Source organism: Prionailurus viverrinus, chromosome D2, assembly GCF_022837055.1.
Source record: "Prionailurus viverrinus isolate Anna chromosome D2, UM_Priviv_1.0, whole genome shotgun sequence".
Taxonomy (NCBI): Eukaryota; Metazoa; Chordata; class Mammalia; order Carnivora; family Felidae; genus Prionailurus; species Prionailurus viverrinus.
In genome coordinates this window covers 82,359,651-82,387,640 of record NC_062571.1, presented here as the reverse complement: position 1 = coordinate 82,387,640, position 27,990 = coordinate 82,359,651, and the positions used below count along the sequence as shown (strand labels likewise).

At 46.0% G+C, this 27,990-nt stretch overlaps 1 protein-coding gene across 1 annotated transcript in view; it reads left to right on the top strand.

Annotated features, from left to right (window-relative positions):
* ADAM12 (ADAM metallopeptidase domain 12) overlaps window positions 1-27,990 on the top strand; it is a 350,145-nt gene that overhangs the window by 40,840 nt on the left and 281,315 nt on the right. The window contains exon 2 of the mRNA XM_047824703.1: window positions 6,307-6,443. Coding sequence (XP_047680659.1) covers window positions 6,307-6,443 — 137 coding nt within the window. The remainder of the gene's footprint in view (window positions 1-6,306; window positions 6,444-27,990) is intronic.

Genomic DNA, 27,990 nt, shown 5'->3' with positions numbered 1-27,990 from the left:
CCAGGCGTCTCTGAACTTCTGATACTGAATTTCTCCAGAAGGACATTAGTCCTGCGAGATTCCGATTAAGTTTTAAAAATGATACATAGTAGACTTGATTTTATTTTACATATCTAATTTTTTTTTTAATGTTTAGAGAGAGAGCAAGCGGAGAGGAGGGGCGGAAGGGGAGAGAGAGAAAAAGAGAGAGAGAGAGAGAGAGAGAGAGAGAGAGAGAGAGAGAATCCCAAGCAGGCTCCACGCTCACTGCAGAGCCTGACGAAGGGCTCGATCCCATGACCCTGAGGATCGTGACCTGAGCCAAAATCAGGAGTCGGATGGATGCTCAACCTACTGAGCCACCCAGGCGCCCCAGTAGACTTTATTTTAAAGGACAGTTTTAGATTTGTAGGAAAATGGAGAAGATCATGTAGATTGTTTACACCTTCCCCACCTCCACGTTCCCCTGTTATAAACATCTTATGTTAAAATTGTACCTTTGTTACAACTAATGAACCAAAATTGATAGCTTTTCAGCTGAACTTCATACTTCCTTCAGATTTCCTTACTTTTTATCTCACGTCCTTTTCTGTTTCTCCATCCCACCCAGCATGTGGCCCCAGATGACATTTAGTCGTCCTGCCTCCTTGGGCTCCTCTTGGCTCTGAAGGTTTCTTAGAGTGCTTGTCTTTGATGACCTGAACAGTTTCGGGGTGTGCTGGTTACATATATTGTAGGATGCACCTTTTTTGGCATGTGTCTCAGGTCAGACTGGGGTCATGGGTCTGGGAGAGCAAGACTACAGAGGTAAAGTGTCATTTTTATCACATCTTATGAAAGGTACATGCCACCAACATGACGGGACTGTTTATTTGCCCTTGATCCTCTGGCTAAAGTAGCTTTTTCAGGTTTTTCCTGAAATTCTTAAAATCTAAAATTACTCTTTTCAGATTGACTTTTGCCATGGTTCTTTTGAGCATCCCTGGGCTGTCGTTTTAAAATCACATTCCTGGGGCACCTGGATGGCTTAATCAGTTAAGCATCCAACTTTCGGTTTTAGCTCGGGTCATGATCTCCCGGTTTGTGGGTTTGAGCCCTGCATCGGGCTCCACGCTGACAGCATCGAGCCTGCTTGGGATTCCCTCTCTCTCCCTCTCTTCTCTCTCTTCCTCCCCCCAAATAAAAATAAAATAAGCTTAGGGAAAAAAAGGTTTAAAATCGCATTCCTAATTTCCATCCAGGGAGTCTGTAGATGAAACGCAAGAGTGACAGTATTATTCGGTAAGGCTGCAGATAGGGATCTGAACCAAGGAAATATATTTGTGCTTTATGAGAATGTTGCCACTGTATTTGCCTGCAGCAAGGAGCACTTCAGTCAGGTCTATAAATTTTTTTTAACTCTCACATATTTGGGGCTAAGGAAAATGCATTATGAGTTTCCTAAGCCCATGTCCCCAGATTGTTATGCAGCTCACAATGGCCACCTCGACCTTTCTCTGCCCACCCCACCCACCCCCGGGTAGATTTTCAAAAGAATATTTATCTTAATCCTATTTTTAGTGCCTCAGATCCATTCTTCTCTCTTAGGTCCACGTAGGGGAAAGGCAGAACTCCAGGTGTGATGTTTAAGGTTTACCTTGACTAGTAATCTCATCTGAGTTTGCTTCCCCAGTGGCCCAGGGGCGGCCTGGGCAGATCCCCACCAGTCCCTAAAACCAGCGTTTTCTAACGATCGATAGCCCATGGTCATTTTCCTGCTGTCAGTGTGGTTTGGTCAGACACCATCTGGGAGTCTAGAAACGTGGATTTGGACATCCTAAACTGACTTCATGCAATAAGCTTTTTTGAAAGCTCTTTGACTGCATTGAGCTTCCTCAACCCTGTGAGAATCCAGAAGGGAGAGAATGTGCTTCCCATCCTGTAGAGGGAAGACAGGACTTCAGGGGCAGGCCTGGAGAGCAGAGGTGTGAGAACTCAAGCGCAGGGCCGGATTTTGCTGCTCCAAGATGGCTGTTGTTCTCTGTCTCACAGCTCCGCCTCTGTCTCCACCTCTGCGGAGCTGAAGCCCTTGGTTGGCCATCGGAAAGTTGTTGCCTTAGCAAAGCAGGCAAAGGAGGCTGGGCCACAGGCAGCCAGGCTCTGGGTGACTCACATGGTGGGGAGGGATCCAAAGTCACTTTGCAGGCGGGGGGTAGGGGGAGGTGGTCTTCATTACTGGTTTTTTTTCCAAGACCTTAGAACCCATCCCTGTGAAGCTTCTTTCTTGCCGGCCGAATCGGGTCTTCTCCGGCCCCTCTTGACCTGTCTGAAGATGAAAACCTCAGACGAGGACACAAGCAAAGCAAACACACGTGTTATTGCAGAAGATAATTGTGTGAGGAACCAAACTATCTAATATCCTTTTTTCCACCACGAGACCGAGGAAAACTGGCCATTTTATCAACCTGGCCAGCAGTGTGTCTGGTCACCCAACAGACAAAAAGCCAGAAGTCCCTCCTCACTGTAAGCTATTCCTATTTTTTTATCTAGGCAACCGAGTTTTGTTGATGCCTAAATATTAGGAAAAACAAAATGTATGCAAACTGTCTATTTTATAAGGTCCTATTTTTTTCCCCTGGGTTTCTAGGACTCGAATGTACGCATCGTTCAGGACCTGCTTTTATGGTTTGTCAACAAGATCCCTCCATAAAATACATTCTGATATCTCACAGCTGTGTATAATTTATTCTGTCTATCCATGCAGCACAAATAAAATTTTTATTTGCATCGTCTAAAAGAAAGAGCAGTGTATAAATACATAAGCAAAGCTCATAAGAAACGGTCTTCTGCCTACAGATACTGCTGGGGGGATATTGTGCAACCAATTAAAAAGCGGAGGGAGGGCTTCATTATCCATGTGCATAGACAATAAATACCGTGCACAGCAAACAGTGTCGTTACTCAATTTCTTAAAAAGGTTGCACAACATTCTCCTAGTGCCGGCAGAGCCTGCCTCTAAATTCTCCTCGGAATATTTAGAAATAGAGCGTCGTAGACGAAAACGGTTCAGCCAAAAAGGACTTCTTTTGGATTAAGATGATGGAATATGTAGGTGAAAAGGGAAATGTTTGGTGGTTGGAACATTTTGCCTTCAGGAGAGTAGATAACTCTTTCTCTGCTACCAAGGGTCTCAGAGGAAAGAGGTGCAGAGGACTGAGAATGTTCCCGTGTTTGGTTTGTGCAGCTTCAGCGTGATTACCAACTAGGAGGCCCCACAAGGTTCCCCAGCTTCCCCCAAATCAAGGGTGTGGACTTGGTCCCCTCCTGCTCCCCTGCTGGCCAACTTTCGCGAATGATTCACCCAGGAGACCTGGGCTGTGTGGCGCCGTCTCCTTCCTTCCCAGACGTATGGCTTCTCAAGTGCGTTCTATCACACACAAAGACTGCCATCCAAGTGTCTGGGGCTGGGCGAAGATCTCTTCCAGGTCTTTGTACAGTGTGGCTGGAATACCCTGGAAAGCATCCGGTCTTCCCCACTGTGGCTGGGTGGTGGGTGTCGGGTGAGGCAGAACTCCTGTTTTGGATTTAACGAGCCCTTGGACAACCAGATTTGTGACTGACTACTCAAGTGAACCACTCACTTGGGTTGGAAATTTAACTGCCTGGAGTAGCTTCTAATCAAATTGTTTTGCTTTTGTAGAGAAAATGTTTCGATGCTTGCAATCACTTTCTTAACAGTTTTGCCTGAGTTTTCAAAAGATTAATGTAACGGCCACAGTGACTCTTGGCATGTGGCATGACTTTCATCAGTTTAGGGGAAAGTTCAGACAGATTTCCCATTATTATTCCATAATTGCTGGTATTTCAAAGCTTTCTGAGTCCAATTCAAATTAATACACCTCTCTCTTAAGATAAATTCAGCTAATTGCACTCTGTAGCCTGGTTCAGCAGGAGCTGTATAACTAGATTAACACACACTTTCAAGTAAATTCCAACTCAGGAATCCCACCGAGGGTCCAGAGCAAGAGACCTGGGTCCTGGCAAGGCTTAGAGAGTGATGTCGATGTCACCAGTGGATGACGTTCTCTATGCTTCACGTGTATTTTCTCCTTCTAGCCTCGCCACGCTCTGCCTCATTTTATGGAAAGGGAGAGAACTTGCTGTGCCTCTGTGGACTTGTTCTTCCCATGGCTCTGTGTGGGCCTGGAATATTCTCATCTTCACGGCTGGGCTTATATGCATCCAACAAATAACAATCTTTCCTGGCCTATCCGTCAAGAGTAGGCCTCCCCACCGCTCTACCATCACCTAGTGTTTTCTTATTCCCTTCTATTTGGAAACCATTGCAGATTTGCAGGAGTGGCACAGGGATTACACAGAGCCCCTGTAGCCCTGTGCCTTCTTTGACCTGCCTGCTCTCTGAAATGGTCTTGTCTGTTCACCTTGCTTTCAATACAAGAACACGTATTCATGTCCCTCTCTTAGATGCACGGGATAGAGAACTGAGTCTTCTGGGGTGAAGCTACATTTATGAAATGAAGGTCCCGCCAGGATAGGCAGAGGGACTGACTCTAGGTGACATTAGGGCATATTGGGCCAAATCAGAAACAATGGGCTTTTTGAATGGGAGACATCAGAGTGCCCATCAGAAGGTAGGCAGGGATTAAATACTTGTTGAATGAGCGAGTGAGTGAACGAGCCAACAAGTGGGCAAACAACTGGACCAGAGACCCACAGCTGATAACATGGAAGGGTCAGTACAGGTGCTTGGGTATGTCTCATCCCCAAGCCCCTACTTGTAGTGATGTGACACTACCAGGGAGTACATCGAAAGGCATGAAATCAAGCTGGTGGACGAGGGTCATTTATGCACGATCTCTATGCTGCCAATGGCTGTCCCCTCTGCAGTCAGGAGAAGGGATTCTGGAATCTTCCCTTTGGGTAGCAATTCTTTCCACTTCCATCCAGCCCTCCACCAGTGTCCACAGATGTCACCACCTGGAGTGGGCCCCTCTGGGTGCATGGCCAGAACCCTCATCACTTGAAGGCGGGTTCATCCCCAAAAACTCAGCTCATCTCAGCCCTGAGCACCACATGATTTCCTCTCCTTGTTCACGTGGCTCATGGTCCTCTCCCCTCCACACACCACTTGTGGCCACGAGGCCCACTCACTTCCTCTGCCGCTGGCCATCTCCCCAACTTTTGAATCATCCCTGTTCCTGTGGTCCCTCAACCAGTGGGAGTTTTAAATGCCTTGTGAGCAGCTTGAGAATTTTCCCGATCGGCTGTGTCAGACAGTTAATACTCAAGTAGTAATCCTTTTGTAACCTGAATATAACTGCAGGCTTCCACATTGAGAATGATAAAATGGTGTGGATTTAAAAGTATTTGGGGAACTGTAAAATGTCTAGGATTAAAATTTCAATACCATTTGTGCCCAATAAATGTGAACTCCTTAGTAACTTAAAACAGTGCTATTATGACTCAGGTCTGAAAATTATGAGTCCTGGTTGAAGAAATGGGAATAACATGTGAGGGAATCTGCTCCCATCCTTTACCGTGAGGGATATACTGTGGTTGCACCACATAGCAGGAATGTGACCTCATCGGAGAGCGAGCCCAGAGAAATTACCGTACTTGTTAAGAAAGTGATACACACTCCAGAAGAGAAAAAATGTTATACTTTCCATTAGGATTGTTTATGGATATGGCGCTAAATTGAACCTGTGTCGGGACATTAACTGGTTCGACAGGACCCCAAGAAACAAGATCATATAATAGTTTATTGAATGACTTAATTTTTTTTTTTTACATAAACCAGTCTCGTCAGTCTGAACTGGCAAATTAATTTTGTCTATAGAATCACTCACTGAAGCATATAAAATTAGCCTCCGTAAGTACAGAGAGGAGACTCGGCATTGGGTTGAGCTGATTCACTGGGACTTAAGTAAATGGCTTTAGTCTTAATACAGCTAAAGCCTTGAGATGTTTAATGGAGAGCTGGTCTTAAGCAAAGCATTCATTCATCATTTAAAAAGTCACTACTTGCTGTGTTTTGGCTGCTTGTGGAAGGACAGAATTATATATACTTTGACTTTGATTATCACCCAGCACATGCCATAGGACTTGGAGGGGAAAATGAGCTTTCGTTTGAGTCACAACGTCGTTTGGTCAGATTGACAGAGAATTCATCACCTGCAACACTGACCGTGACTTAATAGAGAATGCTGTTTCTTTGGTCTCCTTCAACTTCTGGATATTTTCGTGGAGTTGTTTATGTCATGAGTTTCTGATGCCAAAGTCTTCCTGACAAGAATGAAGAATGGGGCTGTTTTCTTTCTGACGCAGGGGTGAACCCAGGAAGCAAATCAGCACCTTCCATCCAGCAGGCCGGAAGAAGGGGCCGGGGAGGAGCTTACGAAATCGTTCAGGTCTCTGTCTTGAACGGAGCCCTCTGGGAACCCTCGGAGAGCATCCACTCTAAGGTCAGTTGTCTTGTCTCTTCTCGTTTTCTTGACTGTGTGATGGCTGAAGTTTGAAAATCACGTCAACTGCACTCATCTTCTTTGGTCCAAGCTTTGCCTTTGTTTTAATGTTGACTTTATCCTTACAGAGTGAAATTTTGTAGAGGGACAGTCTTGATCAGTGGCCCAGCGTCATTTACGTCTGCTAAAAGTTACTTTTCAAACACACACAGGCGATAACGTGTCCAGGTATACAGTTTCGGTGTGTGTGTTGCTCGAGGGCTGGGTATTTTTCTATATTCATGTCCATTTCATCAACATTTTGATGCTATCGATTATTGGTAGAAACATGTTAATGTGACTTTTTTAAAAAGTTTGTAATGAGTTTAAATGCAGTTTTGTGCTTTGTTGACTTTGATACATATTTGATTTGAGCCTTCTATGATGTAAAAGAATAATACAAAATTGAACCATTAGTGATTAAGTTTGATATTTCAGTGAGTTTTAGGTGCCAAATCTCCGCGACTTTCTTAAATTTCAGAACTTGTTGGAACAGTTGGAGAGTGATAAAAATCTATAGAAATATGAGCTCTTTGGAGAGATCACACAGATGGCTTTGTCCTTGTGTTATGTGGAACTATTTTTAGATTATTTTTCATAATAGAAAACAGATTTTTTTTTAAGAACAGTTGAGATTGTGAAAATCCTCTGTGGCTTTCTGAAAGGGCTGCAGTGGGCCCCCTTAATGTGAGTAATGATAATATGATTTACATCACTAATTTATTTTCTAAAGAAGCTTTTGGTTGAAAGTGAGCAATCGGAAAGGTAGGAGGTTTGGTTAAAGGATCCAGATGCCAAATCTAGTCTTTTGGATTTTTCTGTTTCATGGAAACTGTTGCAAATTTAACAGGCAACGGATAAGTCACTTGCGGTGGTATTGATGGTGTTTCCTGGAAGAAAAACTTAAGACGTTAAAGAACATTTCATTGTGTCATTAATCTGAAAAATTAGAGATGTTATGATAGATGCAGAAAAGAGAAGCACACTATACCAGAAAGTATGCCTTTAAAATATTTATAGGTGCTAATTAATAATACAAAAATATGGAACCATCTGAAGTTTCTTGGGGGGTAGAAGCCGTTATGGAAGCTTTCCCTGATTGGGGGGTGGGGGTGGCCAAATGTAGCAAATAAAAGTAGAGAATATCCCCGTGAACTTGGACTTCAGATAAACAGAGAATTTTTTTTTCAATCTGTCCCATGCAGTATTTGGGGTATTGTTGTTTATTGAGATACACATTTAGCTGGTGCCCTGCCCTTTGTCTGGCAACCCTACCTGGGGCGCGTATCAGAGCCAAACCTGATGAGTGTTCTTGGCACGCCACTGGAATGGACCAGTTCAGGTGGGGTCTGGTTTCTGACCTCCAGCTTCATCCTTCCTGCCAGCCAGCCATCTGGCGGACATCCCGAGGCACGGCAGCGCGTCTTCTGCTTCTGGCCAAGCTTACAACCCGATGACTATGGGGCACCCGCACCATCTTTAGAGAAAACGGAGAAAACCATTATTATTTGATGACTGTCTCAGCTCCTCTGCAATTGTACCTCCAGATTAGAACCAAGCAGGTGGTAGACACATGCGTAGGACACTCAAAGGACTCCGCCTTACCGACATTATTTAAGGCAATAGGGACTTAAGAGATTTGGGGAACCGCATTTTGTCATAATGCCATGGGACTCGTGAAATCAGCCTTATGGCTCTGTCATTACGATGTGTGCCCATATGTGGTAGTTAACCACTAAGGGCCTGCATGAAAAAGGGCGCCTATGACACGCTCGTACATGCGTGCCATAATTCTCCACGAGGGAGATGCGTGTACCTGTTGGGAGAATAGGGATTCTGACTAATGGTGTGTATGTGTGTGTCTTTCCTTGTTATCAGATATGACTGCCCACATCTTCATGTTAGACATTTTCATTCTCATTTCATTTCACATTAACAGAGTATATCCTCAGGTATGCAAAACTTACATTCATGAATATTTTTGCCACACAACTCTGCCTGCCGTACCTGAGAATATGGAGTTGTGGGTTTAGATTCTTGCTTTTCTGCCCTGCTCTTTTATTCTTTGCTCTCCCATATCTTTCTGTTCAGCCAGTGTCTTTCCTGAGAGTGTGCTTAGTTTGGGGAAGGCCCAGGCATCTTCCTTTTTATAAAGTGCTCCTAGGGGATTCTCATGAGCACACAAGATTAGAACCCTTGCACTGTTGGAAAGCGCTGGAGTGCTGGTCAACCCGACTGAGCTGATTTAGGCAGAAGTACTGTCACATTCCACACCTCCTTCTCCCCGCTGTGATTGAAATATATCTGGATGGGATATTATTAGGTCCTTTTCAAATGAAGCACCAAGCCATCATTGCCACTGATAATTTACTTGACAGAGACGAGGCTGGGAAAGAACGTGACCTTGCCTGCGTTGGAGAGCTTCTGGCATTTTATTTGTCTGCTCGCTGTTATTTTGGTCTATAACATGAGGATAAGCCTGTCTGCTTTCCCTCCGTCTCAGGGCTGTTACAGGAATGAGCGTGATGAAACAATGGCTGTAAAATCACATGGGGAACTAAAACCCGCTACACCAATGGAAGGTGATACTACAAGTACAAAGTGTTTTAGGGACCCATCTCCAATTTCATGTCTTGAAAGAAACGAAGCCCGGGGAAGGCATGTCAAGATGTGACAGATCGGGAGATGACCTGCGTTGAGCCCAGCCTTTGAATGCTCCAGGAAATGTCCAACCACCAGCCTGCTCACATGAGAACGAATGTATGGAAATAGTGTGTGGAATGGAAAATAGAAAGGCAAGCAGATTAGAACGTGCAACCGAAGCTTCCCTTTGCATATTGTGGGTCTCAAATATCAAATATCAAATGGCAACTAATTAAAACGGCAGAAGTAGATTCCGCTCCATACATTGAAAGGAGCCTTGCTTCTCCTTCAAATAACCATCTGTGTCAGCCCTTCTGGGGAGACTTCTCCTCACGTGGGGGGGGGCAGGGTGTTCACCCCACCCCCCGCATTCCCACCCCCCACCCCAGTAGCAGCCCCCCCTCCCAGCACTTCCTCACAACTACGGTTCTTGCCAAGGTCATAGGTAGCCTCCCAACTTCCAAAGCCAGCCCTTCCTTTCACTCTGTGTCTTACTTATCTTGACAGTGATTCACCCTCCTTTGAAATTCTCACTTTCCTTTGGCTCCCAAGACCCTGTTCTCTCTTGTTTCTCCCCATATGTCTTTAATTCTTGCTTTTCATTCCTCTTTTTGGCTTTGTCCTTTAACGGTTGGTTTCCGCTGACTTTCTTCTGACTGAGGGCTCCCGCTGGCTGTGCCGTTCACTTCTGTGGCCTCACTGTCCGCCTAGAGCGGCGTGGGGGGCTGTTCACAGGAATGACTCTAGTGACGTTAGCCACCGCCCCTCAACTCCTGCTGTGTGGGAAGTGCCCCGCCGAAAACATTTCACATGATGACCCCAGTACGTATTCTCTAACATATATGGACTTAAAACCCACATCACTCCCCTTGCCTTCATTTCTGAGATGTGGGCCTGACATCCAGTGGATTCCAGGAGCCTCCAGTTGGAAGTTCCCAATTATTTTAACTGCGCTGTGCCCCAAAGTGGACACAGCCCCTGTCAATCTTCTCTATTTTATTTAATAGCCCCTAGAGGATAACATTGTCATCCCCTTCCCCCCGCCCCCCTCAGATCATGAGGTTGGAGACATCTGTCGAGTCCCCTGGCCCAGTATGTCTAACACATGCCCCTTCCCCACCATGGCTTATTAGTCCTTTACTGCTACAGACATACACAATGAAAGCAGAGTGATTTGTCTAAGACACAGAGCTAGCCTGTCACTTTCCTGCTTCCCAGCCCCTTCAGAAGCTCCCCATGATCTCTGACTCCAAATCCAGGTTTCTTGATGATGCCCAAGATGCTTTATAGGCGGGGCTGTCCCGATGCCGAAGGCCCCACTCTACCTCCCAGCCATCGAGGTCATCCGGGCGGGGCAGCCTGCTGCCTAAATGTGCCATCCTTGGTATATGCTGTGTCCCTGACACCTGAAACCCCAGCTTGAATTATACCTTCTCTCTCTCTCTCTCTCTCTTTGATCTTTATGTATTTTTGAGAGGGAGAGAGACAGAGAGCAAGCAGAGGAGGGACAATGGATTCCGGCTCCTGTGTTGCCGTATCATGATGGACCAGTGACTAGCCCTGGCTGAGCCTCTGTTTCCTTATCTACAAGCGAGATGTGAACGTGTCCCTTGCTGCCTGACCCAGCACGCTCGGCACGCTGAGTGTCTGCCTCTTTCCTTTCTCGTAACTCATTCTGGGCTTTCCGGAAGGGCTTCTCGAAGTCGGCACTGTCGCCAGTGGGGCTGGGTCGCTCTTTGTTGTGTGTGTACAGGCAGGGGGCCATCCTGCGTGCCATAGGGTGTTCGCGTCCCTGGCCTTTACCCACTAGATGCCGGTAGTGCCTTCCCCTCCATTCATGTCGACTCCAAATGTCCCCTGAAGGGGCGGGGTGGGGGGGAGGTGGTGAACACCTGCCCCTTAAGAGCCACTGCACTGGGGGAAAGACTAGGAAGGATAAGGACAGTTACTAAGAACCTTCCCTTGACTTCGGATGGAGCTAGACCAAAGGCTAGTAAACCTTGTCTGGGAAGACCTAGACGGTCAGTAACTTAGCTGTGTGGGTCCCACGCCGTCTGTCTCAGCTGCTCAGCTCTGCCCTTGAAGCTTCAAAGCAGCCCTAGACAATGCCTAAACAATTGGGCATGGCCAGTTCTAATAAAACTTATCTGTGGACATTGAAATGTGGATTTAATAGAATTTTTACGTGTCAGGAAATAGTCTCCTTTTTTTAAAAAAGAAAAAGTCATTTAGAAACGTAAAACCATTCTTAGCTCACAGGCAGTAGGCTGGATTTGGCCCACAGGCTGTAGCTTGCAACCCCTGAGCTAGATGTCCATACTATAGATATTTCCCACCGGGTGCTCCAGCGGCCCAGCAGGGTGGGTGTTGTGTAAGCTTGCAGACCAGGGTGCAGAAGCACTTGGAACGGGAAGTAGCCCGTCTGGCGACCAAGCCCAGTCGGTCAGATTCTGAAGTCTTGTGTTCTTTCCTTAGCGCCCTGCTGCCCCCCCCCCCCCCCCCCCGCCCAGGAATATCTTTAGCTTTTTTTCCTCTTGTGCTTCGTATCGGGACTGGCTCATAAATCCAGACTCCGAAAGCATGGCTTGGAGGGCAGGTGTTCTCCCCGGCTGTCTTGCCACCAAGGAAGCTCTGACCTTCTCGAGATGTGAGTGCTATTCCCAACCCTCCAGGGCATTTTTATGCACTCTTATCCTGCAGCTGACACAGAACAAGGACGAAGCAAACTGGGGTATTGTGCTTGGTTCACCTATGTCCCCACCACCACCTTTGGGAGCACACCTCTCAGTCAAGGAGGGGCTCTGGGATGACATTTCCACGTGGCTCACTGCCAGCTCGTTTATTTCCTGTGCCCTCTTAGCAAGGCCCTGATGTCATTTGTTTTAAAATTGGCTTGTTGAATCAGGTATCCCTACAGTTACTACGATCCCCCACCCCCACCCCGCCGCCACCTTCCCCACCTCAGACCTCTAGCATCATCACAGACCTGGGATGTTTGAAAATATTTTTTTAAAATAACAAATTTATGGGGCGCCTGGGTGGCGCAGTTGGTTAGGCGTCTGACTTCGGCTCAGGTCACGATCTCACAGTTCGTGCGTTCGAGCCCCACGTCAGGCTCTGTGCTGACAGCTCAGAGCCTGGAGCCTGCTTCCGATTCTGTGTTACCTTCTCTCTCTTCCCCACCCCCGCTCGTGCTCTTTCTGTCTCTCCCTCTCTCTCAGAAATAAATAAATCTTAAAAGAAAATGACAAACTTAGGTAAATTTAGGGGATGGAGTGCTTTGCATTGTTTAAACAGAGTTACAAATTTCTTTTTGCTTTATGGTTCTTGGGTAAGACTCTCCATGTTTGAGTGACAGGTGGGGTATATAGATAGCTGCTTGGTATGAGGAGGAAAGGAGTCTGACGAGTTCTGTTTTCAGTTTTTCTGCATTCATCCAAGCACATGTGAGTGTCTGCTGTGTTCCAGGTCCTAGGTCAACTTCCTGTGGTAAAGGATGGGTGAGCCTCTGTCCGCCCTTAAGAAACTCACAGATGAGTGACCAGTTATAATAAATTTAAATAAGTACCTAATAAGAGATACGTGCTTTTTAAAATAAGTGACTTTAGAGTCATTTTAGATTTACTGAAGCATTGCAAAGATAGTACAGACACCCCCATATACCCCACACCCCACTTTCCCTGTGATTCACATTTATATTGGTATGACACATCTGTAACAATTCATGATGTATGGCCTTTTTAGTTTTTTAACCTGAACTCTTTCACTAAAAGGAAAGTTTCTGGGGCTGGAGGACATTTAGAAGAAAAGAAAATGTCTAGAAAGGCTAATGATTTATTTTTATTTAATGGCTTGTTTGTTTATAATGTTTATTTTTGAGAGATTGAGATAGAAAGAAAGAAAGCGTGAGCGGGAGAGCGGCAGAGAGAGAGGGTAACAGAGGATCTGAAGCAGGCTTTGCGCTGGCGGTAGAGAACCCGATAACGGGGCTCGAACTCACAAACCACGAGATCATGACCTGAGCCAATGTCAGACGCTCAACCAACTGAGCCACCCAGGTGCCCAGAGGAAGGCTGATGATGTTTAAATCACAGTTTAGACTAAAGAGCATATCTCCCTGAGAGAGACTTAATGTTGTGTTTAATGGTCTTACATCATGCGACGACTGAAGATGCCCTCACCTATGCGTTTACTCTGGAATTTCTCAGAAGTCAGAACCTAACCAATGAGATGGTGGTTCCTTCCTAATTGTTCAGGAAACAGTCATGTTGGTGATGATGATTCATTCAACCAAAGTTTAAAGTTCAGATTTTTTTTTTAAAGTTTACTTATATATTTTGAGAGAGAGAGAGAGAGAGAAAGAGAGTGTGTGTGTGCACATGCGTGCACACGCACGTTGGGGGAGGGACAAAGAGAGAGAATCCCAAGCAGGCTCTGCACTATCAGCACAGAGCCCGACATGGGGCTCGAACTCACAAGCCATGAGATCATGACCTGAGCCGAAATCAAGAGTCAGATGCTTAACCGACTGAGCCACCCAGGCGGCCCATAAAGTACAGATTTTTTTTTTTAATTCCATTTGTCTTTAAAAAGTGAGAGGTTTTTTTAAACCTATCACAAGAATGCCTACAACCAAGTATGTAAAATCATGTGAAAAACAACTGAATACAGTGCTGTTATGTGATTGTAACATAATAACTGTGTAGAGACCTTGTGTGAAATTTTCCTCTTGTATTGATTTAACGTGCTCTGGACTCCCCTATTTCTTGCACGCTTCCTTGTAAGGGTCAGGTATGTGTTTTTGAGTGGTATACACCAGTATTTTATAACTGTTTTGTTATTGCCTGACTAAAGAGAAAAATTAATTTGAATTAATCTTAATTGAGTTTAACTTACCTTAAATTATATTTCTCTTTTGGGAGAAATGAAATGCTAAGAAACAAGATCTGTTAGCTAGAGGTAAGCTTTAGAAGGAGCAAATTGTTGTAATATCTACGAATTTTCACCCCCTACCCCAAGGACCAAGTTTTGCCCCCTTGAGGGCAATAGCCACCTACTGAGAAGAGGTGATGGGCACCATCCGTAAATGGGCAAAAGGAAATGTGTGTCTCCCCAGACTACATGTATTTACAGCAATCTGCCCATTGGAGATTTGGGGCAGGTAAGAAGAAAAGTTGATTTCTCCCTCTCTCAAAGTCTTGTTCTTGCTAGACTTTCTAAAGTAAGTGTTTCATGTGAGAACAATCTTGGATTTACAGAAAAATCACCAAGGGAGTACGGAGGTCCCACATACGTCACCCGATGTTCCCCCCACTATTATCTCATGTTACAGTGCATCTGTCACAATTAAAGAACCAATATTGGTACATTATTACTAACTGAAGTCTGTACCCTATTCACATTGTCTTAGTTGTTTACCTAATGTCCTTTTACTGTGAGACCACATTACGTTTACTCATCATCTTTCCACTTGGTTCTGACAGTCTCTTAGACTTTACGTTTTTGACGATATTGATAGCTTTGAGAAGTACTGGTCAGGGATTTTGTAGAACATTCCTCACTTGGGGTTTGTCTGATCTTTTTCTCACGATTGAGCTGGGCTTACCTAGGTTGGGGAGGAGACTCCAGAAGTCAAGTACTATTCTTGTTACACCATAGCAAGTGCTATCGACGGGCCTTATGACTGTTGCTATTGACCTTGATCGTCTGGCTGAGGTCATGTTTGTCAGGTGTGTTTCCTTTACGTACCGGATTCTTTGGAAGGACGTCACTGTGCACATCTCATGCTCAAAGCAGTTCTGCTCCACCCCCTAGAGGGTGAAGTGGCTGCATTAATTAGCTCTAATTCTCCTGCAGGGGAGATTTATCTCCTCTCCCTATTTACTTATTTATTCAGTTATTTTTCTGTATCAGGATGGACTCATGGATATTTATAGTCTGGTTTGTAATCCAAAACTGTTTTATGTTATTGTTCAAATTATCCCTGCTTTGGCCATTGGGAGCACTTTCAGTTGGCTCCTGTGTCCCTTTGACATGCTCCCTGTGGAGTGTGTGTGTGTGTGTGTGTGTGTGTGTGTGTGTGTGTGTTATCACTCCCCAACTTTCTGTCACTACAAGAAGCACCGGGTCTGTATTTCCTACCCAGTCCTAAAATCAGCCATTTCCCCACAGAGCCCTGGCTCCGTGGAGAATGGTGTTAGACATCAAAATCTGGGCACTGGGTGTGCTCAGCCGCACTGCTGTGTCACTTGTTGGTCTTCTCAGCTGACAGAGTAAGGAAATAGTTGTGTGTGTTCCTGCTAGATTTTAAGGAAACAGACTTCAAATTCTGGGTCAAGACTGGGACACACCATACCTTTTCACACTATATATATATATATATACACATATACGTATGTATATGTATGTATATATATACATACGTATATGTGTATATATATATATATATATACATACGTATATGTGTGTATATATATATATATACACATACGTATATGTGTATATATATATATATACATACGTATATGTGTGTATATATATATATATACAAACACACACACACATATATATATTTTAATATTTCTTTATTTTGGGGGAGAGCACAAGTGAAAGAGGGGCAGATAGAGGGGGACAGAGGATCTGAAGCAGGCTCTGTGCTGATAGGCTGACAGCTGCAAGCCCAATGTGGGGCTTGAACTCACACATGGTGAGATCGTGACCTGAGCTGAAGTCAGATGCTCAACCGACTGAGCCACCCAGGTGCTCGAGTTTTAATTCTAAAAGTTACATAAGAGAAAATACACCAGGAGTTTGGCTTTTTGTGGCTATACCTATGCAGCCAAAAATGATGAATGACTGTTTTCAGTAACCTCAATCAGTTCTTGAGAATCAAACCTAATCATTAAGTTCTTTTCCCTAAAATGTTATTTTAAGAAATTAATGCCCGACTCTCCAGCAGTTGACCTAATTCTGGCTTTTCAGATTCCCTGAGTTGATCCCTGCCTCAAAGGCCGTCTTTCTGCTAATTATCGGAAATTTATTTGACCTTTTCCTAAAAGTGGCACACAAAAAGATTTTATTCAACAGGCGTAACCGTTTTCATTTGCAAGTTTTACTCACTGAAGGTAGTAAGGGTCTTTTTTTGCTTGAACCCACTGATGTTCCGAGTATGTAATTTAAAGACATGGTCATAAACCCAAACGGAGTTGGTGAGAGCACAGCTAATGAGCCCAGGGTTGTAGATTATGTCTGTTAGGATTCCCTCTTCCCATGGGAGCCATTAGCTGGGCTCCATTCCGTGGCCTTCCTGGCATGTGTGTCCCCATGGCATCTCACAGGGGACACCCCTGAAGGTATGAGGGCAGACAGCACAAATTCGAAAATGTTACGCATGTGCTGTGTCCCATCACTGCTGGGTTTCCAGGGCTACGTTTGTATATGCAGGTGACATGTTTCACACCTGTGTTTCCCAAACATCAGTCACCCACGATCTACATGAAAGATCTCAGCCTAATTGTAGAAACAGCCACACTTCACAGTTTATTCATGCTTGATATACTGATTGTTTTCACAGCCACATAAAAGGCATGTGAATGAAAAGTGTGCTGTGTACCTCTCTAAATGCATCTGTCTATCATCGGAGAAGATGTTATATCATTTGAAAACAGTTGAAGACCTCTCACAGTTTCTTCCTTTTCTCCCTCCGATAGATGATCCTTGAGCACCTCATCAGGGGTGCTGTGCACAGCTGTGCAAATTAAGCCCTGTCTCACTTGCAGGGGGGCTGGGGCCATCGGATCCCCAGAGTTGAGGAGTGAAAGTCCATCTGCTTGGTGGCTGAGCCCGGTGGCCCAGCCAGGAGCAAGCACCATCCAGTAGAATTCCATCTAAGACTTGTTGACATCTCACTTCTGAGGGGAAAAATTTTACCGACTAAACATCATCTTCTCCTGAGTTCTTTCCGTATACTCATTTAATCAGCAAGGAGTTACTGAGAACCCCTCACGTTCCAGGCCCCCATGCTGGGTGCTGGAGATACTTAAAAAAATAAAATGCGTTAAAAACTGGCAATTTCCTGGCAGAGTTACTGGGAAGCTTGCTCAAGCAGAGCTCTGGGAGGTGAAGCATAAGTTAAGAGTCGAGAGCCCACGAAGGGGTAGAGAATTCTCTCGTGGCTCCTTTGAAATCGAGTCCCTTCTTTCAGAGTTCAGAACAAGACCACTGAGCATATGTATGATCTCTGGTCGTGCCTGTTTGGCTGACGGGAATGTGTGTGCATGGCCAGAATTTCTCGCTGGTTTTGGTCTTAGGCGGGCTATGTGGGAAGCCGTCGGATCCCCAGGACCTGTTGGCTGGCCTGGGACCTGTTGGCTGGCCTGGCACTTGTTGGCTGGCCTGGCACTGGCCGCCTCCGTACGTGCCCCTGCTCATCTGGAGCCCGGAGAGCAGGCGTTGGTGGGCTTGCAGATTTCACGTCTGGGCTGTTCGGGGAGAGTGAGGTTTTCCGGGTCCGTAGACCCCCTTGCCTCCCGGCCTAAGTAAGGGCAGAAGGGAGCTTTTTAAGATTCACCTCCAGAGCAGCCTTGGGGGGAGTCCCGGAGCCGAGTGTTTCCAGCCTGCTGTTTCATGAGCAGGTATCAGGGCCTCGTCTCGTTCAGTCTGGACGCGTTTCTGGGAAGGCAGCTGCCACGGGAAAATGCCTGCAATGGGCATATACCACAAATGGGCCGTCGCCCTCTGAGGCCTGAGGGCAACACCAAGATTCCCATCTCGCTCCCAGTTGCCCAAGCAGCATCGGTTGTCGGTGGAGAAGGACAGAAACAGCGTCCCGAAGTCACACACAGAACATCGAGTGTATTTTTGTCGGTTACAATGGACGGGAACGCGGAGACGTTACACACGCATTAACCTCGGAGGCACCGCCTCTCAAGAAATTCCTACAGCTGGGACGGCGAATGGATTTAGCTCTTTTATTTGAAGCTGCCGAGGCTGGAGGAGCTTGCCTTGCGATTTCCTTGCTGGTATTTCCGAATCACATGGGAAGACACAGGAAGTGACAGGCTCTAGCTTCTGTGCAAACTGAGGCAGCCCGTGGAAACCCTCCGCGACTCTGCGTCCTTCTGTCCAGAAGATCCTGGTTGCGATTTGGAAACCTGCTCTGCATCGTCCGTGTTGAGTGGCAAATTGTAGTTTTCTGTTTGTTTTTGCAAACTACTCCTTAAAAAAAATTTTTTTTAAATAATATTTATTTATTTTTGAAAGAGAGAGCAGGGGAAGGGCAGAGAGAGAGGGGGACAGAGGATCAGAAGTGGGCTCCGTGCTGACAGCAGGGAGCCCGATGTGGGGCTTGAACTCACTAAACATGAGATCATGACCTGAGCTGGAGTCGGACGCTTAACCGACTGAGCCCCCCAGGTGCCCTACAAATGACTCCTAAACACCTGTAACAGTTAAGGCACTATCTGGATTGGGGTTTCCAGATGAAGCAGGGCCTTGAATGCCGTGCTAAGAAGGTGGGAACTCCATTCCAAAGGCAGTGGGAAGCCGCCTATGATCTTGAGTGGTCAGGTGACACTTGGGGCAGTCGTTTTAGAAGCGATTTGAGATAGAAGATCCGTTTTAGGGAGCCAAGTGGTGGCAAGGCCATAGATAGATTCTGCTAGAGACAGCGTGTGCCAGGCCTGTGAGGAGACCAGAGCGAGAGCTGGTTTAGGGGCTCTTGTCTTCTGCATGCCGTGTCCACAGCACTGAGGCTGTCAGAGCTGGCGGCTCACAGGATGGTCGTCCTCGCTCTGTGACTTTGGCAAGTTACGTGACCTCTCTGAACCTCCGCTTCCCCATTAAAAACAGGAACCCTAAAAACTACCTAGTTGAGACAGCTATTGCAAAGGTGGTGTTTAAGTGTGTATGTGCTACATGCCGAGACTCGCTGTGTTGGCCATTTTGTTGTTTATACTGCCCGTGCCATGAAATGTTCTCAGAAACCTGGTTTCTAATGGCACGTGCCAGGGTAGCATCATCAGTGGATCCTTCACTCTCTGGCCCCTCAAATCCACCCTTACTCTGCAGAATGAGTGTTTCTTCAACACAAATCTGACTGTGTCTCCGAACTGTTTAAAAAACGTCAGTGACCCCCCACTTCTCTCGGCAGAAGACCCAAACCTTTAATGGGGGGCCTATGCGTCTGTCCATGATCTGAGCCCCTTCCGTCTTCCTCACACTGCGCTTCGCCTCCAACTCCCTGACGGCTTCCCAGAGGCTCGGCTTCCCGCCTCTGCTCTGCACAGTATTTCTACACCCTCCTTCCTTCCCTGCCCTAGGACCCTGCCTCCCCTACCACGTCTTGTCTCCATTTTCCTGGACTGATCTCAGAAGTTATCTTTTTTGGTTGGTGTCACAGACTGAATGTTTGTTTCTCCAAAATTTACATGTTAAAGCCCTAACCCCCAGTGTGATGGTCTTTGGAGGTAGGCCTTTGCGGGAGGTGATTAGGTTTAGATGAGGTCATGCAGCTGGGGCCCCAAGGATGGGATTAGTGTCCTTATAAGAAGAGGAAGAGACCAGAGCTTTCTCTCCACCCTGTGAGGATGCGGTGATAATGTGACCATGCGCAAGCCAGGAGGAGAGCCCTCGCCAAGACCCCAACCATGCTGACACCCTTATCTTGGACTTCCAGCCTCCAGAACAATGGGGAATAGGTATCTGTTGTTTAAGCACCCCTGTCTATAAAGCAGACCAAGACAGTGGTTTTCCTGAACTCACATACACAACCCCTTGTCACCCTCTGGTTAGCTGCCAGATACCCAGTCAGTACCCCCATCATGGTGCATGTTACCCAAGCACTCAGTCAGTACCCCCATCATGGATTATGTTACCCAAGCACCCGGGCAGTATGCCCATCGTGGTGTGCGCTATCCACACATAACAGTTGATTTTCTTGTTGGTTTCCTAGGCAAAGTGTGAAACCTTTAAGAGCAGATACTGTGCACAGCTCACATCAGTATCTTCAGAGTCTGTTGGTACTTGACACATAGTAGGTTCCCAGAGATGTTTGAATTCATATTTATAAGAGTCTCTCATTTTTCAATTATTCCATTTCACTTTTACCTTGACTTTTGTTTTGGTCTAGTGCTTTTTCATTTAGGTTTGACGAAGGCTACAAAAGATTAAAAAAAAAAATCATTTCCGTAGATAGGTTCACAGTCAAGGATCTCCCTCAGGTACTTGCATTTTCAAATGCTTGAAAATGTTGGTATAAACGATGGGCTCTTAGGCAGGTCTGCTTTTCCCAGAAATCTGTATGTCGTATCTCTTGGTTGATTCAGGCGTGCCCCGGTTTGTAAGTGGATGGTGCTCCCAGTTTGTCCAGGATGAAGAGCAGAGCCCTTTCCCGTGTGGCCTCATTGAGATGATGCTCTAAACAGGAGCCAGGCTTTGGCCTGCAGCCCTCATGCTTATCCCTGCTCTATTCTGTCTGCCTGAAAACTCCCTTTAGAGTGCCCGCCTCCTGCCGTATCCTGTCCTCACCCCACCCTTGCCTGGTTTCTGCTTTGCCTCCACTCGGACATCCGGCCTCCTCTCCAGCAATCAGACGAGCTTGCCCCCCTCCATATTCCTGGCACTTCTGTTCCCCCCCCTCCTTCCAAGCGTGGCTCCCTCCCTACCCACATCTCCTCTAGTGGCCCCAAGGAGGTGCTACAAATGCCAGCCCTTCTGTTTGAAGTTGTTTAAGACAGAGTTGATGGTCTCCTCTTCCACACTTGGCTTCTCCTCTGGGATTCCATCCGTAAGAGCCGCAGGAGCCCTTCTGTGAGTGCCCGTTCCTGACCTCCATGCATGAGGCCCTCCATCACCCATCTGATCCCTGCCGGGAGAGCCTTTCCTCGGCCCTGCCTCAAAACTACCTCCTTAGGGAAGGCTTCCCCGACCATCTCATGTAAGTAGGTACAAACTCAGTTAGTTGCTGTCCTTGTTCTCTGTTTCTTTCACACCGTGCCTCGCCATTTTATTCATATGCTTGTATGTCTGCCTCCCCAACAAGACTGTCTCTTCCAAGAGGGTGGAGACCTCTCTCTTTTGCTCACCACTGTTGCCCAGAGTCTACCACAGAAGCTTGTGTGAGTAGTACCAATGCCATCTGGGTGGGTAGATGAGGGATGGTGGGGTAGACGGGTGGAGGGTGAATAGGTGGGGGTGACTAGGGCCAACCCTTGAAGCAGATGGTGTTGATGAGACCCCTGTGTTCTCTGCCTCCCTTTTACATCGTCTTCTTGGGCATCTGGCCCTTCCTTACAAGGTCCTAATGTCCTCCTATTTCCAGGGAGGGAGACATTGACCCCAGTTAGCATCTTCTGAATTCTCCAAATTGAATTTCCGGAACTGGTTTTGTGAGAGCCAACCTCCCATATGATCCTTGCCCTTCTGAAGCCCCCTCCCCCACGGAGTCGGCGCTAGTCTGTGTCACCGATAGAATGAGGTGCTAGTGACAGCATATGATTTTACGCTTTCCACCTTGGTCTCGTGGACCTCTCACTTGGCGGGGAACGGCTGCCACGCCCTGAAGATACTTAAGCGGCCCTGTGGAGGGGTGGGTCGTCCGGCCGACGGGCACCACCAACAGCCGGGTGTGTGAGCGTGTCACCTTGCGGGAGGTCCTCCAGCCCCGGTCCAGCCCCTCGGGTGACGGCGGCCCCTGCTGGCCTCCGGCTGCACCCTCCTGAGACACCGCAAGATAGAACCTCTCAGCTGAGCTGAGCCAAGTTTCTACCCACAGAAACTGTAAGCCAAGTAGCAAGCTAGAATGCTGACTTCAACTGAACGAAAGCGGTCGCCTCCCACATAGAAGGGAGGTGGGGAACTGGGGGAAAAGCGTCCACTGAAAGGAAAAAAGCCAACACCAAGTCCAAAGCCTCGACTGCAAATCGCCGTTCCCGACGGTGCGTCCACGCAGGTGCAGGTGCGGGTGAACGTGGCCGGCAATGAGAGGGCGCGGTTCGTGGTTTGTGAGAAACTAAGTCGCGCTGATCCCAACAGGGTGGACGAAACTATCGTCTCCTGGGAGAAGACAGGAAAGCCGCTTGTTCTTGAGGCAGAGGAAAGGCTAAAGTAACAAACAAACCTAGTGTTTAAGGAAGGCGGCCGCGATCTTGGTCTCATGTTTGGCTTATTTTTTAGATTTAATTACAAAGGATTCAGAGTTAGAACCTAAGAAGAGGTTTCTGTGTGTGTGTGTTTCCCTCCTTCTCGCGGGCCTCACCACAGGCACGCCTCCTCCCTGAAGCCTTCCCTGACCACCCAGGCTCTGCTGACCCCACAGTCTCTGAATCCCTCAACCACGTGGTCAAGACCACCTGGCTGCACATAGTGCTTCTCCTTTAGTGTTTGTGTGTTGAGGGGAGACTGTGATCTAAATTCGGCCACATTCATCAGAGGCACAGTCGGGTTCTAACATCAGGAGTTGTGATCTCCTGGGGGTGGAGGGGTGGGGGGCAGGTCTACCCAAGTACCCATCTTCCCCGCATCTTGGGGTCCCCCAGCTGGTGTTCCTGCTACAGGTTTCTTGGTCCTTCTCTCACATCTTCTTCCTATGGTATTTTTTTTTTTAATGTTTATTTATTTATTTTGAGAAAGAGAGTGTGGGAGGGGCGGAGAGAAAGGGAGAGAGAGAATCTCAAGCAGGCTGCACACTGTCAGTGCAGAACCCCACTTGGGGCTCGATCCCACCAACGGTGAAATCATGACCTGAGCCAAAATCAAGAGTTGGACTCTTTTTTTTTTTAATTTTTTTTAACGTTTATTTATTTTTGAAACAGAGCTTGAATGGGGGAGGGTCAGAGAGAGAGGAAGACACAGAATCCGAAACAGGCTCCAGGCTCTGAGCAGTCAGCACAGAGCCCGACGTGGGGCCTGAACTCACGGACGGTGAGATCATGACCTGAGCCGAAGTTGGACGCTTAACCGACTGAGCCACCAGGCGCCCCTCTTTTTTTTTTTTTAACATTTATTTATTATTGAGAGACAGAGAGAGGCAGAGCATGAGCAGTGGAGGGGCAGAGAGAGGAGGAGACACAGAATGTGAAGCAGGCTCTAGGCTCCGAGCTGTCAGCACAGAGCCCGACGCAGGGCTTGAACCCACGGACCGCAAGATCATGACCTGAGCTGGAGTCGGATGCTTAACCTACCGAGCCACCCAGATGCCCCAAGAGTGGGACTCTTAACCGGCTGAGCCACCCAATCTCCCCAGTTCTCCTTGTGGTCTTAACTGTACTGCCAGCGTATTACCTCTTGCATTGTGCTGTTTTTTGAATCAGCGTCTTTGGAGAATGGGTTCAGAAGGAGTGAACTGCCTTCTCTCCGTCTCTCCTTCCCCAGTTACGCTGCTACCTTCATTCAGCAAACATGGATACAATGTGTAAGTTTGCCCCATAAAACACAGGGTGCCCAGTGAATTTCAGATAAGCCACAAATAGCTTTTGAGTTAAACGTATGTCCCATGAGGTATTTGAATTTGCCATCCATATATAACTAGATTGTGTTTATTTTGTCTTTTTTCCCTAAATCTGGCAACCCTTATCGTCCACTCTGTGCCACACCGTGTGATATAAAGATGAGTAAAATGTCATCCCTCCCCCATGGGTTGTCAGCCCAGTGGAAGAGACAACCTGCCTAAAGAAAACACTTCTACAACTGTGCTGGAACCACACCCAGCATGGCGAGAACGAGAAGGACCCCAAAATCCAGTGCACATGGGATTGTAATATTTCAGGGATACAGCTCGGAGAAGGCTTCCTGCAGTTTTTTCTCTTTTAGTGAACCTCAGTGTGGATGGACACCCCCTAAAGGCAGGAACCTCATCTTTTTAGGATACACAGTAGCTGCTGAGCAAAATTGTAGTAGCTCTTCTGGTCATAGCCCACAGTTTCATATTTGATCGCTTCTCCCAAACAGACATAGTTCAGCTCTTGATAAATTTCCTGGGCATGTGCTACTTTGCATTATAGCCTTACACGTTTATTAATGGAGTCAGTTTTTTATAGCTTCCTGTTGAAAATGAGACAGGGCATCCCCAGTGGTGATTTACAATCAAAGGCAATGTCAAGGCATTTCTATTTTTTGGAGTTAACCCTACGTTCCTGCCTTTCTGCCCCGGCCTCAGCCACCAGCCATTTCAGAAGCAGCTCGTGGCTCCTGAAATATGCTTTTTCACCTTGGATTTTCTGGGTAACTGTGGCAGCCTGGTTTGACCCTACCACTTGCCTGGAAGAGCTTTTGGCAAGGTAGGCAATGGTGTTGGTGAATTCCTTGCCCTTCTCGTAGTCTGTAGGATTTTTAGCTTCTTGGGTATTTGTAGTTGCTGATCTCTGTCTCTTCCAACTGCTGCCCCCTGGATTTCTTGGCTCTTGGTTTTCCCTTATTCTCATCCTACCTCCTTCGCTGTTCCTGTTCTCCCCCCCACCAGCCTTCTGAATCTATGCAGTTCACGAGGTCCCGTCTTTTGCCTACTTCCTCTCATGACGTTCTCTCTCTAGAACCCTTCACCTTCTCGAGGGGTGCTACCCTCACCTTTATTGTGACAAAGTCCTCACCACCAGCCCTGATCTTCTGCAAGATTCAGGTCCGTATTTCCAATTGTCTTAGATCATTTCAGTCTGGACATTATGCCATTCTCTCCAGCTGCTAGTCCTCAGAAGTGAATTGTTTGTTTGTTTCCTCTTGAAAGCTGAGTGGCTTGCTGAAGCCCATATTTGGCTTGTGACACAGCCAATTCCTAAGCACGGATTCCCACCTCATGTAATACAGTAGGAGCCCTTTAACTATGTCTCCACCCTCTGAACCCAGCTCACCATCTAGCCTCTAGCTTAGAATGGACTGTAGCTGAGAAGGACAATCCATTGTCGCAAATTACCTGATGAACAAACTGACTCTTGGTTATGAGTGACAGAAAACCAACTAAAACCTGCTTATGTTGAACAGCGATTTTTTTTTTTCTATTTCCCTAACTGAAAAGTCTTGGGCATGTCCTGGCTTCAGCCATGATAGGCTCCATCCAGGGACTCGACCAATGTCCTCAAGGTTGGCATTTGTTCTCTACATCTCTTAGCGCCTTCCTGTTAGCTTTGTTTTGAGAGAGACCTTAAGTTCATAGTGGTAAGATGACTGCCAACAACTCCAGTCTTGTATCCCCTTCTCTGCAACGCCAGCTGCAGACATTCTCATCCTTTGCAAAGTATGAGTCCTCAGATTGAGTCTCTGCGAACTAATTTGGGTTATGTGTCTACATTGGGAATGATCAGTGTAACCAGAAGCAGGGAATAAGTGACGAATAAAGCCTGGGCCGTATGTTCACCTTTGGCATGGGGAGGAGGAGATCGTCAACCATAATCCCAAAGACTGAACGGGAGCGTGGTGATTCCCCAAAAGAACCCTGGGTTCTGGGACTGTGTGAGAGGAGAATGGAAGAGAAGCAGGAAAAAATGGCAAGCGTCTACTCAACTGTAGAAATGCATCTCTGCGATTGTCCCAGATGAGGCTTCATGACAGCTGATGTGCATCATTCTTGGGCTGATAAGTGATGAGGTCTGACCTTCAGCTATGGATATAATGTTAAAAGGACATCAACATGTCACAGCTGTTATTTTCAGTTGCTAACTATGAGATGACAATTCTTTTTATCTGAGAAGAGATGTTCCAGTGTCCCCCATTATAAAGTACACCAGGCATCAGTCACTTTGCAGAGGGTATTTTTGAACTTCTAGGCTGTAGTTTGAGGGCATTTCCTCACACAGAAAGTTAACATTTGGAAAAAGTAGTCAAAATAGCGCTTACTCAACACCCAAATTAATTTTAAACCATGACTGTATACAAGCTCACTTTTATACTCTCCGTTAAAAATGCTAAGTCAATCAGTAGTGAAAGTAAGATTTCACTACTGGGGGTGTTTAAAGTAGTCAAGGAAAAAGTCTGTGTTGCTGTCAAGTTTCCTTGACTTCAGTATATAAATTTACACGTAAATTTAGGAAGGGTTTAAAAGGGGTTGGGAAGGTGGGGTAAAATCCTCCATGCTTCAGGGATGAGATCCAGCAAGAGGAATGAGGCTTGCAACGATCACGTGACTGGTTTCCCCTCTCATGCCAGATTTTAAATTTGCACACATAGGGAAGCTAAAGAGTAAGCTTCAAAACTCCAAAAGATAGAAAGGAACCTCTTCTACAGTCTTTCAGGGTCTATAAGGACCTCCAGACTCTCCATCAGAAGCCTAGGAGAGTCACTCTCAAGGCATAGGCACTCACTGGAGGTGGGCTGGGTCTTATTAAGAGTGCAACCCAGCCTTGACTCAGCTCAACTTCCAAGCAGGTGAGGGACTGATTTCACTGGTCCAACCTGCCCTCTCCCTGGTGAAAAATATCATCTGGAGACTCGGTGGTACTTTCATATACAATAGCTGTCATGAAATAAAAATTGACTAGACATGCAAAAAGAAGCCATAAATTGCGACTGACAATCAGGAAACAAAAACAAATAATAAAAGCAGTGTAATGAATGATCCAGATACTAGAATTAGTTGAGAAGGACTTAAAAATAATTAGGATTGGTATGGTTTAAAAAAGGAAGAGCTAAAAATGGAGAAAAATATGTAGAGATTCAACAGTTCGGAGTATACAAAAAAAATGGACATCCTTTGACTGAATAAAGCACTATCTAAAGTATTCATTGGAAAGTTTAACAGCAGAATGCAAACAGAAGAAGTTAAGAATAACAGACTTGAAGACAGAGCAATACAAGAAAATAAAACACAGATAAAGACAAATGGAAAGAAAATACCTTAGCATATGGAACAGCCAAAAGTCCAACTTGCATGTATGAAGTTTCCCACAAGGAAAGGAGAGAGAGGTTGGGGCAGAAGCATCCTCTAAAGAAATAATGGCTGAGAATTTTTCAGAAGTGATGAGAATCAGCCCATACTTGCCAGAAGCTCAATCAAGCTTAGTTCCAATGAAGATAAATACAAAGTAAAGCCCATAGAACTGTTGGAAATTAAAGTGCAAGAAAATCTTTCAAACACCCAGAGGGGAAAAAAAAGACTTTCAAAGGAGCAAAATTAAGACTTTCATTTGACTTTGAATGGAAATATGCTAGCAAGAAGAAAATGAGAAGACATCTTGAAAGGGCAGATGTGAGCTATCAGGAAAAAGCTGTTATGATTATCCCCATGTAAATTGTTGTGTGGACATATTTTCTTGGGAAAACATTTAGGAGTGAAATTCTCATTTCAAATGGAAATTCCGATTTCTAAGAAGTCGTCACACTGGATTCCAAAGTGGTTGCACCATTTTGCTTTCCCACCAGCGGTGTGCGTGCGTTCTGTTGATCCAGTTCTCACCAACACTTGGTATTCTCAGTCTTTTTAATTGCAGTCATTCTAATGGATGAATATTTGTACCTCATTGTGGTTTTCGTTCCTTAATATCTAATGGAACTGACCATTTTTGTATACACTTGTTGGCCGTTCAAGTATATTTTTGAGGGAATGCTAGGTAGATGTTTGTTCAGAGTGTTTTGCCCATTTTTAACTGGGTTGTTTATACTCCTCTAGGGTGGTAACAGTTCTTTATGTGTCCTGGATACAAAATCTTTGCATTGCAAGTATTTTCTCACACCCTGTGAGAAAATCTGTTTTCTTAATGATGTCTTTCAAGGAGAAGAATTGTTAAAAATTGAAACCCAATTTATCAAATAATAGTATTTCACTTTCCATGGTCTGTCATTTTCCATCCTTTCGCTTTTAACCTGTCTTTATCTTTATATTTAAAGTCGACTTCTTGCTGACAGCATCTAGTTAAGTCCTGCTTCTTTCAGTCTGACCACC